This window comes from Haliotis rufescens, unplaced genomic scaffold, assembly GCF_023055435.1.
Source record: "Haliotis rufescens isolate VD_foot unplaced genomic scaffold, xgHalRufe1.0.p SCAF_2, whole genome shotgun sequence".
Lineage (NCBI taxonomy): Eukaryota > Metazoa > Mollusca > Gastropoda > Lepetellida > Haliotidae > Haliotis > Haliotis rufescens.
Window position 1 is genome coordinate 26,058,890 of NW_025963890.1, and position 14,273 is coordinate 26,073,162.

Here is a 14,273-nt window from a genome sequence, read left to right on the forward strand (position 1 = left end):
ATCTGTTAATGCCCCAGGATTTAAACTATATAAGTCTGTTATATTATTTCACGTGTACTATCAGATTAGACGTATACTTAAAGAAATTAGTGCTCCATTACCGCTGGATCCAGCATGGAATCACGCAAATAATCATTATAATAAGAGGGCCTTCGAACGTATTTGTAATGAATTTAATGTTTCTACGAGTAAAGATTGGCGCATTAAAGGACCTAGCCATGGTCTAGGTATTCCGTACAATGGACAAAGAGCTATTAAAGATAAAAGCGATTATTTAATTAAAGAGGGTGTGATCCCTTCAGGCTTTGCTCTCTCGAGTAAACAGTTTAGAGCAGATCGTATGAACTTTGAGAGCGGCATTCCTTATATTATAACAAAGTTTGTGCATCCAAACGATACAACAGATGCTTGGAATGAATTTCTTAATGATAAAACAGAAAATAATTTTACTAACCCAGGATTTGAAAGAGTTAATGAATCGATAAGAACTTATGTATGGGCAATTCTCGGTGCACAATCGCAAACACGAACGTCCATTATCGGTACTGGGACGGGGTTCGATGCGCAAAAACAGTTTGTCGCAAATGTGGAGGACGCCATTAATTCACCAGTTGACATACCATCGTCTATAAAGCGTTTTCAAGATGCATTACAGTACGCTCAATCAAAAGTGGACTACGTTTATGCGCCGGGACTATACATGTCTCCGAGTAATATGGAACTTAAGATCGGTCAAGTGATAGGCTATAATAATAAAATTGTTATCGCTACCGATTAACAAAAACCAGGTATAAATTCAGATATGAATGTCGAATTAATAACGCAAACGATCACGGGCGAAAAGGGAATAGTCAAGCCACAAACACCAACTATCGCTCAACCATCTACTAACGCACAAACATCTACTGACGCACAAGTGCCACCGCATATTGAGGCTAAAAATCAACAACATATCGATGAAAAAACAGCGCTTGTAGTGGGTGGAGTCTCGGTTGGCTTACTCATGATTTGGTGGTTAAATAGTTCTTAGCGAATACGTACAACAGCCCTGCAATTGCTACGATCAGCCCCCACAAGTTTTGACTAAGCCAAGTGGTGGTCTTAGCTAATAAATTCAATAGCCAGGAAACTATACTCCCTATTATACCGGGAAGTGCGGCCGCGGCTTTCTCAGTGAGCTTTCCCAGTGCTGAACCTAATGCTTTTAAATGCTTTTTTATCCACTCTTTTATCCCATTTTTATCGTTAGGCGGTGTACCACCACCTGTACTGCCACCTGTTAATGAGAGAGTCAAAGTCTATATAATAAATCCCAACGCGGTTAAAATACTGGCAATTGTTATTCCCTGTTCTCTGAACAATGTTTTAATTTTATCGGCCAGTGTAGTATCATCGTTGAGGACTTGATCGATAGATTCTCGAATACGACTGATTTGCGAACGAAGTGCCTTTGGAAGCGGCTTCGAGGCGGGCCGATCTTTCGTCTTCTAAGTTACGCAATCTTTCCGCTACGCGGCGTCTACTGAACTCATCGCCCGCCTGTTCAAGTTTTGTTTTCTCTTGAGCTATATGCTTGTTGATTTCGGAATATCTTGGCCGTATTATTCATCAGTTGTCCCCACATTGTTCGCATTGCCTTGTCAAGACCTCATAATTCCCTAATACTAAACTCCGATACCTGTAACGTGGAATTATCGTAATAGGTATCTAAGATTTCTCCGAGTCCGTTCGAGGCCACCATCGAGGCTGCTTCCAAATCATCTGTATTACCGAGTTCTTCCCGCACAGTCTGAAGAACCTTAGTAGTCTTCGCGGAAAGCCGCTAGTAGTCTACAAAACCTAATTTATCACGAACAAACACGGTGCCGTGTTTACCGGCTATAGTAGACAAGGCTAGGGGCTTACGAGTACGAGAATTCATAAGATCAATATCCGGAGAGTCACGCAGTCGCAATATTCCTTTACTATCTATCGTAAACTTTGAATAGTCACGGCCTATTGGGTTTACATAATTTTTATCTTCTTTTAAGGCATCGTAATAATCATTGACGTTTGATTGTAAAAGTTCATCGTTAAGACTACTAAACCTGGTTTCATCAGTACCCTCTTCGGTTCGATTCGGATCATCAAAGGTACTTAGATCAAAGTCATTAATATCAAAATCAGTCATTTTTATATTAAACATAGGGTACATGTTTTCAATATAACAATGTCTTCGCAATACGGACGCAAGTTAAACCCACAACGTAGACTTCGAGATCCATTAGGGGTCAAAGCAATTGGTCAGTCTGTAACTATAACTAATAACCCTAGTACCATCGATCAGAATCAAACGCTTCTGGTTCGCTTTCCTAATCTCGGCGCACACGATGTGTTAGTTCCGGGAACTGTCCGACTAGCATTTACGATTAGTTTGACTTCTACAGACGTTAACAGGGAGCCCGTTCAGAACATAGGTCGTGCTATCGTTAAGAAAATAGCGATTAAAATTAGCGGTAATGAGGTTTTGAGTATTGACGATAGCGATGTATACTATTGTTACATGGATCTCTGGAGAACGGATAAAGAGCGGGAAAACTTACAGTACCAAGGTATTTGTAATAAGAACACATTGAGACTGCGCGTGGGTGCTGAAAATGGTGTTGATACCAACGAAAAAGATAAGGCCGTTGCCGACGCATTAGGTAACCGATTCTATATTCCCCTAGACTTTGAATTACTAGATTCCCACATGCCTTTTTATCAAGCATCCCTAGGCGATAGGTTAGAATACGAACACACTTTTAATGACTACAGTAGAGTAATCAGAGCTGCTGATGATGCTAGCTATTCTATTGACAATATCTATATCTAATACGATATGATAACGGATCCCGAATTAGCCAGACAAATTCGTAACCATTATTCGGGAAGTTTAGCCATTTTGTACGATCGCGTGCTGCGACACCGAAAGATCACGAGGGACAAAAAAGATACGATGTGGAATATCAATCTAAACGTCCCCACGAGGTCGTTGAAGGGTATTTTAATGTTGTTCGAGGACCCCTCCGTTGCGTTTTAAAGAGATACCGAGAAGTTCTACAATCCCAAGATTTCAAAAGTAGAATTGACTATCGAGGGCATTCCTAATCAACTATATAGCCAAGGAATGCTACCGTATCACCAGTGGGATGAGATTAAAAAACTTCCTTCTATAAAACGCTCCCCGGAAGTTAACGCGGTCGTGAAAGATCTGTCTCTAGGGAGTGTATCGATGGGTGAATACCTCACCACGAAGTACGCGCTATGGCTAGACATGCGAACAACGGACGATGACCAACTACACGGCAGTGGGAGGAGAATAGAAAATGCTAGCGAGGGTGCAACCATACAGATAACGAAGCTTCAGGAATCAGCTGGTAAAATTAACATATATTTGAACGTGATTATGGATGCGCAACTTAATATACAGAATGGGAGATACGTGCAAGCAATCTATTGATAATCTTTTACCTAAAGATCCGCACTGCGCTATCATATGCGGGCAAACGGGCTGCGGAAAAACAGCTTTTATTCTTGATATTTTAGAAAGTCATTATCGGGACGTTTTCGATCATATTATTATTCTGTGCCCGACTATAAGCGTTAATAAAACATACTTATCGAGAGATTGGGTAATGAATGACGCCGGGGTACACAGAGTCAATCCGGGCGATCGTTTACAAGACTGCCTCCGAGTATGTCACGAAAAATACAAAGGAGAATCGACCCTTTTTGTAATAGACGACTGCAGCGAGTAAAGAACTCACAAAAAAGAAAGATATGCTTTCCTATTTAGCATTCTCAGGTCGGCATACTCAGCATAGCGTTTGGGTACTTACTCAAAAATACAACTCTGTCCTGAAAGATCTCAGAGAGCAGACCAAATGGGTAGCGCTGGGTAGCCTGATCAACATACACATCAACATGTAGATAAACATAGAGAAAGACTCGCGGCTTTGGTAGCCGGGGGGAAATGTTCCCAATATTGGGGGGAAAATTATACCATCGAAAAAATTGATAACATGACCGACGAAGAGATTAAAAAACTGTACGCTCGTTACGAGTCTAGACTGGGAGCTACCATGACTAAAACGATAGGGTCTTCTATATTACAACTATACACAGCCGTAGCTAGTACGTTTCTCCCCATCCCGGCAGAACATCGCATGTATTTATGCGAATCTCTAGAGAAAGACCCATTCATCGAACACACTATAAGCTAAGTGAGCTGTGAGTTTTATCATAGATTCGGAATGTTCTTAGCTCCGCTAACCACAGCTTTAATAACGGCTAGGTATTGTCAATTTAAACATACATGCCCACTTAATAATATAAATGGAGACACAATCACAACAGATGACACCACAACAGATTGTGAACGAAACTGCACAACAGATTGCGGAACAACGAGTGAATGAGGAACCACCACCAGTGAAGGAGAAAACACCAAAACAACCCAGAGTGACAAAGAATCCTTTGAAAATAGCTGCAGGAAGGAAGGGAGGACTGGCGCGCAAAGCGAAATTAATAAAAAATTCAAATATTAATCCGATTAAAACATGGGCACTAGTAGGAGTTGCTGGTATAGCGGCTGTATGGTTCTTTTATAAGACCGGAGAAGAGAAAACGTCACCCCCGCCGCAACAACAAGTTCAATTAGAGGTTAGTCCTCATTTAATGCTATAAGGACATGACTACTCCAGCTACAGACGGTAAAATGTTGGTAAACGCGACATATCATTCAGCGGTGGTCACCGGCTTGGCCATTGGCTATGCCCGTATGGCTAAAATGATTACTAAAGCCACACCCCCCAAGCTAGATTTTAATAGTTTTGACATACCAATGATGGTTCTGGATATTGGATTGGCTATGGCAACGAAGGATATGCTCATCAAACAAGGACTTATCCCGGAAGACATAATGAAGTAATTAAACATTTGAATATATTATATTCATTTAAACATTTGAATATTTTATATTCATATACTATGGCAACAATTGCGATGATGGTCGGTGGAGCTGTTGTTAATGCTCTAGATTTTTCGGGGAGTAATTTTTTATTTTCCAGTATGAGGGAATCAAACGCTAAAGAAGTTGAAGAGGAGCGTAAACGACATAACGAAGCTTTAGAACAATACCAAGCAGCCCAGTTACAATATACACAGCGGAGAATGAAGAGATTAGACTTTATTCATGAAAAACTGGTTAAGGAAGGACATTCAATTCAAACGTTTAAGGATGTCGAATATGCCATGCACGAATACTACCTCGTTTTTGGGAATAAACTAGACCCAATACCGATACCAACAATGAGTCAGTTTTATACACCTTCGGAGGCTCAGAAAGACCGAGAGGTCACATTTGTGATTATGGGGTTATCTGCTCTATTGATTTTCAGCTATACAATAGCTACTCATAAATAACCACAGCTGTGGCTATGCATAAACCATGACCTAGTTATAGCGATCTATAAATAGCCTAATCAATATCTTGCCTAGTGTAGATGTGATTTGCATTTAGACAAATGATATGATAGATGTATGACCATGAATAATTGCAAATTTACACTCATGGGGAAGAGGACTCTATGTAATCGACGCTGTGTTGATATTTACTGCGGTATACACAATTATTACATCAGGCGCGGACACATAAACTATACGTGTTCTGAATGCGGGATAGGGGTCAAAGGTCGTTATTGTTTATGTAAGAAACACGGTGCTGATAGGGTCAGAAACCAGATTATTTATGCTAGGAAGAGAGATTACATCAATGAGAGGAATAGGTTGGGGAGAATACGTATTTAGATATATGAAAACCAATTAGACATTTGTCTCATTTTGCATATACCATTCAACCACAATGGTTTTTGTCAGAGAGTTAAAAGCTATGGCAAAGCAAAGTGGCTTACGTGGATATTCTCGTATGAGAAAAGCTGAATTGATATCCTTACTCGGTTTGGAATACAACAAACCCCAGACTGTTAGAGAACTCAAAGTTCGAGCGAGAAACAGTGGGCTGAGAGGTTATTCTCGAATGAGAAGAGCTGAATTGATCGCTTTACTTGATAATAATGATGTTGATGATGATATTCAACATAATGATGATGATATTAATAATGACGATGTTGAGAATAAACAACAAGAAATAATATTTGTACCCACATCGGCCGGCGTTGGTAAATATCTAAGAGGTTGGAAGATGGATATTAATTCCAACATGGATGTTAACGATATTAAGCCCATCATATGGAGTAAAATTAACAAGGAGTTAGATGATTTACATAGTATAAAATACCAGCTGACGATTAAAATGTCATTGAGTAAAAGTAAAGCAGACGATAGCACCGAATATACCGAACCATATTTCCGTAGCAATCAAGAAGTTATAACTGAATCCGATACTATAAACTCATCATTAGATACATCAATTCAGAGAATACAGGAAACTTTAGAACGCTGGACTAATAGAGGTTCGGGTTGGGGTGTGGATAAAATTGATAGTTTATATTTAGATATAGCAAATTATATGCCCTTCAAAGGTGGATCTTATATAGATTTACCCTCGTATTATAAGAAGAAAAAAGCCATAATTAACGTAAAAAATAAATGCGATGACTGTTTAAGAATGATGATAAGATCTGCATTGTTCCCCGTAGACAAAAATCCGGATAGACCTTCTAGCTATCCCCAAAACGATGGACTCAACTTCGATGGTATAGACGAACCTACACCAATATCACAAATTGATAAGGTGGAAAAGCAAAATAATTTAGCTATAAATGTTTTCGGACATTCTAAAGGAATTGTTGTACACAGGATAAGCTCCGCTCCGGAACATATTCCCAGAATCAATTCATTTCTGATCGAAAAAGATGGAAAATATCATTATACGTGGATAAAGAGTTTAAACAGGCTACTATACGATCAAACAAAACATGCTAGAAAGAAATATTTCTGTGAAAGATGCCTGCATGGGTACAGCAGACAAGATCTATTAGAAGCGCATAAAGAAGACTGTAGAGGTGTTGGACAGACCGCTATCAGGATCGATATGCCTAAAGAGGGAACAAATATATTAAAATTTTTGTAATCAAATGCCAGTACCGTACGTAATTTACGCCGACTTCGAAGCGCTTATCAAACCCATAGAAAATACCAACCGTAGCAATCAAGATAGTTTTACGTACAAAACTCAAGAACATATTCCTTGTGGGTTTGGATATATAGTTGTAAGGTATGATGGGAAAACAAACCCGCCCATGATTTACAGAGGTCCCGATGCAGCCGGAAAGTTCCTAGAATATCTACAACATGAAGAGAGAATAATCAGGGAAAATTTATCGTGTAAGAAACCCATGACGAGGGATGATTGGAGGGCCTATAAGAAGTCAACGAGTTGTCACGTTTGTAATAAACTCCTGGATGGGGATTCCGTAAGAGATCATTGTCACGTCACGGGTAATTATCGGGGAGCCGCGCATAACGAGTGTAACTTGAAACTAAAAATGAATTCTCAAACAATACCCATCCCTGTTGTGTTTCATAACCTTAGGGGATACGATTCACATCTCATTATGCAAGCTATCTCAAAGACCGACGGCGGTTTAACGTGCATTCCTAACAATATGGAAAAATACATATCGTTCTCGTTGACTAAATCTATACATTATAGGGACAAGGATGGGAAATCTAGAATAAAGCAAAGTAATGGGCTTAGATTCATAGACTCCGTACAGTTTCTGTTATCTTCCCTGGACAATTTAGCTAATGCGAACAATCCCGATGACTTCGCAATAACAAATCAATATACCGATAAGATAACTCGTCATTTGTTGCTGAGAAAAGGTGTATATCCTTACGAATATATGGATGATTGGTCTAGATTCGAAGAAACTGAATTACCACCCCTCGAATCATTCTATAGTAACTTATCAGAATCTAGAATAACCGATGCCGATTATGAACACGCTCTGACGGTCTGGGATAAATTAGGTTGTAAGAATTTAGGTGATTATCACGATCTGTACTTAAAAAACGATGTACTGTTACTCGCCGATATATTCGAGATATTTAGAAAGACATGTTTAAAACAATACGGCTTGGACCCGGCATGGTACTATTCCAGTCCCGGACTATCGTGGGATGCATTGTTGAAGAAGACCGGCGTAGAACTAAAACTACTCACAGATTACGATATGCACTTGTTTATTGAGAAAGGATTAAGAGGTGGTATATCGATGGCAGCGAAAAGGTATTCTAAGGCTAATAATAAATTAGTGGAAGGATACGATCCGAGTAAACCCGACACTCATATATTATATCTCGACGCTAACAATTTGTACGGATAGGCTATGAGTCAACCTTTACCCACGGGTGGTTTTGAATGGGTCGATGATATCAATGTTATTAATATCCATAATATCAATGTGAATGATGCGAATAAAGGGTACGTTCGTTACATAAAGATCATAACAGTTATCCGCTAGCTCCCGAAAGATTAATGGTTAATAAAGATTGGATGTCGGAATATCAACACTCCTTGATGGGTAATAGTAGGTTAGCTTACGTAGAAAAACTCGTACCAAATTTGATGGATAAGACAAAATATATAGTTCACTACAGAAATCTCAAGTTGTATCTATCGTTAGGTATGAAACTTAAGAAAATACATAGAGTTCTAAAGTTCGATCAAAGCCCTTGGATGGAGCCCTATATAAGGTTGAACACAGATTTAAGAAAGATAGCTACCAGCGATTTCGAAAAGAATCTGTATAAGCTCATGAATATATCAGTATTTGGTAAAACTATGGAGAATCTAAGGAAGCGTGTTGATGTTAAATTAGTCAGATCTAATGAGGAAAAAGACTCAGGAAACTTATAGCCAGTCCGGCTTTTAACAGAAGCAAGATATTCGATAACGACTTAGCCGCGTTGCATATGCAGAAGAGTAATATAAAATTCAACAGACCGGTGTACGTCGGTATGAGTATTCTCGACTTGTCAAAACACTTAATGTATGACTTTTATTACAACGAACTTAAGAAGCAATACGGCGATAGATACGAGGTGTTATATACCGACACAGATTCTTTGTTGATGGAAATACAAACCGAGGATGTGTATAAAGATATGGCAGAAAAAATAGATATATACGACACGAGCGATTACCCAAAAGATAATCCACTGCACAGCGTTGTAAATAAAAAGGTGTTAGGTAAGATGAAGGATGAATGTGCTGGGACCCCTATAGCGGAGTATGTCGGATTAAGACCTCAGATGTATTCTATAAAGAAGTCCGATAATGGAGAGATAAGAAAAGCTAAGGGCGTTAAGAAGTATGTTGTAAAAAAGCATATCAAACACGAACAGTATAAAGAATCATTATTCAACGGTAGAACGTTCAAACACGAGATGAACTCTTTAAGAAGTTACAATCATTATCATAGGATATATGGATTAAGAATGAACAAGACATCATTATCCCCCTTAGATACAAAGAGATGGATTGATAATGATGGTGTAACTACCTATGCTTATGGTTATGGTGGTAATACCGTACCGTCGGGAACTATGAACAACTCTTCTCGTACAAATGCCCTGCCCGGTCCATCTTGAAGATAATATAGAATAGGCTCTCCTTCTTTCGTAACCAATCGACTAATGTTATATGTCTTAAGGGACCATATGGGATCGGTTGCGTGACGTAGGCCTTCTTCGAGTTCACCGGGCTGGTATAAATATCTTACCCTTACTCTATCCGGAAGTTTTCGTTCTTTGCCTCTCCTCGGTACTGAAGATTCGGAAGTCACGGATTTCATTTTAATAGCATCGGATGGTTTCTTCCCTATTAATCTCGTTACTTCATTATTCAACGCTGATACAACGGCTGGTAATCGTGTCACCCATTCGGTTGATCTCAATCGCTCGGATTTCATTTCGATCCCATACTGATAGCCAAACAAACGTTCCGCTAATGTCCTGTTAAATCTTTCGACGATAGCTTGACTGCGGTGGGCCTCTCTTTCACCACGGACGATTTCGACATCGTGCTTTGTTAACAGTTTAGTTACCGATCCCATAAACTCGTGACCGGGATCTACTTGAAATAGCTTAGGCCATTTTAGCGGTCCGCGTTTATGTATGCGACTCAGTGCATTAGATACCTCTGTTGATTCTTTCGAGGTTAATGGCTCAGCCTCTTTGTATCGACTAGCCACATCCACTACAGTTAAAGCATATTTATACGTTTTGCGTTTTACCTTATCGTGGGGAAGAAACAAGAGGTCAGCCTGATGAACTTCATTCGTCGTAAAAATATCAAACTTCTTTCTCGGTATATAACGCGGTGCCGGTAAATATATTTGCCACAACGCTTGTTTCTTTAACCAATCCTTGGCCACATCTTTAGATACCTTAGCCGCGGTGGCTAATTTTTTTATTCCTCCTACACCTTTCCAATATTGTCGTGGGCTATAGTAAATTTTATCCATTATTAATTAATATTGATGTTTCGTTTAATACAACTCATGACTATCGTTAAATCGCATAATCATTTTGGCATAAAAAATGCCACCTGTAGTAGCAGTATAGGTATATAAATCCAGCTCCAGTGGAAGTGAGCCAGAACCATCATTACCTATAAAAATTTATATCATAGACTCCAGGTGGTGGTGAGCTGGAGTCAATTTAACTTAATCTCATGATGATCGTTGAATCGCATCATCATTTACGCATAAAAAATTCCCTCTGTAGTAGCAGTATAGGTATATGAATCCTGCTCCAGTGGAAGTGAGCCAGAACCATCATTACCTATACTACTAGATATGTCCCAAAACATCTGAGCAGGAGAGATTCAGGTCACAGACAGACACAAGGCCACAAAGATATGAGTAAAATATTACTTATAACCACCAGCTCTATGGAACACTTCCACACACTTACCGTGCAGCCATTACACTCTCTATGGAACACTTCCACACATTTACCGTGCAGCCAGTACACTCTCTATGGAACACTTCCACACATTTACCGTGCAGCCAGTACACTCTCTATGGAACACTTCCACACACTTACCGTGCAGCCATTACACTCTCTATGGAACACTTCCACACATTTACCGTGCAGCCATTACACTCTCTATGGAACACTTCCACACACATACCGTGCAGCCATTACACTCTCTATGGAACACTTCCACACATTTACTGTGCAGCCAGTACACTCTCTATGGAACACTTCCACACATTTACCTTGCAGCCAGTACACTCTCTATGGAACACTTCCACACATTTACTGTGCAGCCATTACACTCTCGATGGAACACTTCCACACACATACCGTGCAGCCATTACACTCTCTATGGAACACTTCCACACATTTACTGTGCAGCCATTACGCTCTCTATGGAACATTTCCACACATTTACTGTGCAGCCAGTACACTCTCTATGGAACACTTCCACACACATACCGTGCAGCCATTACACTCTCTATGGAACACTTCCACACATTTACCGTGCAGCCAGTACACTCTCTATGGAACACTTCCACACATTTACCTTGCAGCCAGTACACTCTCTATGGAACACTTCCACACATTTACCGTGCAGCCAGTACACTCTCTATGGAACACTTCCACACATTTACCGTGCAGCCAGTACACTCTCTATGGAACACTTCCACACACATACCGTGCAGCCATTACACTCTCTATGGAACACTTCCACACATATACCTTGCAGCCATTACACTCTCTATGGAACACTTCCACACATTTACTGTGCAGCCAGTACACTCTCTATGGAACACTTCCACACATTTACCGTGCAGCCAGTACACTACCGAAATATAGCTATGAAGCACTGGAAATGAATTTAAGGTCAAGAAGTTCACTTACGAGTAAGAATGGGATAAACCATGCCAAGCTTCAGCAACATAGGTTGATTTGAGACGTAATACTTAGTGCCACTGCACTGCAGCTCCACTGTACACAGTACTGCTGTGTGTAGGTGCTGTATACGTTACTGCTTTGTGTAGGTGCTGTACACATTACTGCTGTGTGTAGGTACTGTACACGTTACTGCTGTGTATAGGTACTGTACACGTTACTGCTGTGTGTAGGTACTGTACACGTTACTGCTGTGTGTAGGTACTGTACACATTACTGCTGTGTGTAGGTGCTGTACACGTTACTGCTTTGTGTAGGTGCTGTAAACGTTACTGTTGTGTGTAGGTACTGTACACATTACTGCTGTGTGTAGGTGCTATACACGTTACTGCTGTGTGTAGGTGCTGTACACGTTACTGCTGTGTGTAGGTGCTGTACACATTACTGCTGTGTGTAGGTGCTGTACACGTTACTGCTGTGTGTAGGTACTGTACACGTTACTGCTGTGTAGGTACTGTACATGTTACTGCTGTGTGTAGGTGCTGTACACGTTACTGCTGTGTGTAGGTACTGTACACGTTACTGCTGTGTGTAGGTACTGTACACATTACTGCAGTGTGTAGGTACTGTACACGTTACTGCTGTGTGTAGGTACTGTACACATTACTGCTGTGTGTAGGTACTGTACACGTTACTGCTGTGTGTAGGTACTGTACACGTTACTGCTGTGTGTAGGTACTGTACACGTAACTGCTGTGTGTAGGTACTGTACATGTTACTGCTGTGTGTAGGTACTGTACACATTACTGCTGTGTGTAGGTACTGTACACGTTACTGCTGTGTGTAGGTACTGTACACATTACTGCTGTGTGTAGGTACTGTACACGTTACTGCTGTGTGTAGGTACTGTACACGTTACTGCTGTGTGTAGATACTGTACATGTTACTGCTGTGTGTAGGTACTGTACACGTTACTGTACATGTCATGTACTGTATACATGGTTACATACCTCCAACCAGAAGTTTGGATCCATCTGGAATATCAGACACAGCTTCACCTGCATTCTTAAAGAACTTGGCATCGTGTCTTTTGCTGGTCGAGAAACATTTCAAGCCCTAAAACATACATTAAACTTAAATATTCAAATAACTGGATGTCCATCCTATCTAGATTAACATTCAAGTGCAGTCTTGGTTCGAAGACTATAAACCAAGTCTACAGGCGGACCACCTGATCCAATTTCATCATGTCTTAGAAACAAATAAGCCCTACTGCCAATTAAGGTTCTTTTCATTAAAGGTTCAGTGTACAATCTCTGTTATGTAGGCTGGTAGCATTTGACAATGAGAGCATTGTCATGCAGTGATTTGCACTAGTTCTGCTACTCGTTAAAATGTTTGGGGCTACATTCTAGTGTATAGACCTACATTCTAAATGAGCTTTGCAACATTTACGATTATACATGACTTTCTACACATCTAGTTTTCCGTGAATACAAAATATTGCATTAGTCTCAGCAAAGAGGTATGGTGACGATAGAACGTAAGACCACTCACTGACCAGCCAATGATAATCTGGAGGTGTGACCTTGACAACAAATGAAGTTGACCGACAATTTACCATGCACAGAAAGTATCGAATTACTAAATTCAGGGCTTTAGCACAATTTATATTTTGGAAACAACAATCTTTACTTGGTCGAACTCAATGCAACTGGAATAAGGTTTGCTCTTCTGGATCTCTGAAGTCTTTGTCACATCACTCTATAAACAGGAAAATAAATTATTTGTTTCCTTCCAATGTATTCCATAATGTCCCATAACGTAATGCACATATAACCCACATTCGCCTTATACCTGTGATATGCGTGGCGTGACAGATTTATAAAATGTGTTGATATTTTGTAAGCGAACAATATTCAACATTGCTGTCGCCATCACTGCCAAGCTCCTCACAGCAATATAGCCCGTTCGCGGAGCTCTAGTTAAAGGGAAGTCACTCTCGCAAACTAATAAACAATGAGAACCCGCTTAAGCAGGTTTTGCACCTTCGTTTCTTGCATAGCTAGCGGAATTACACGATAGAATCCGAATGAGTCGGCGATTGTAGCTATCGACACCAGAGGGATCCAGACACCCCAGCATCGTTATATTAAAAGTGGCCTGTGAGGGGATAAATAAACCAGCTCCATCAACGCAGTTTATCCTAGTTAGGCTCAGAACTGTTCAACTACTTTCGCAACATATTCATGAAAGTAGCCAAAGTACGTAACTAAAGGTACTTTTTATGGTACAATTCTACTGAGAGCCAAAGATCTGTTTTGAAAAAAACATAATCTGTTCCCGAAAGTACTGGAAATAAT

General features: G+C 40.1%; 1 protein-coding gene across 1 annotated transcript in view; it reads right to left on the bottom strand.

Annotated features, from left to right (window-relative positions):
• Positions 1-13,919, bottom strand: part of LOC124120537 (succinyl-CoA:3-ketoacid coenzyme A transferase 1, mitochondrial-like) — a 55,416-nt gene extending 41,497 nt beyond the window's left edge. The window contains exons 1-2 of the mRNA XM_046483376.1: positions 13,768-13,919; positions 12,921-13,026 (exon numbers count right to left, since the gene is read on the bottom strand). Of these exons, the coding sequence (XP_046339332.1) occupies positions 12,921-13,026; positions 13,768-13,848 (187 nt within the window). The 5' untranslated portion in view covers positions 13,849-13,919. The remainder of the gene's footprint in view (positions 1-12,920; positions 13,027-13,767) is intronic.
• Between the last annotated feature and the right edge of the window lie 354 nt (positions 13,920-14,273).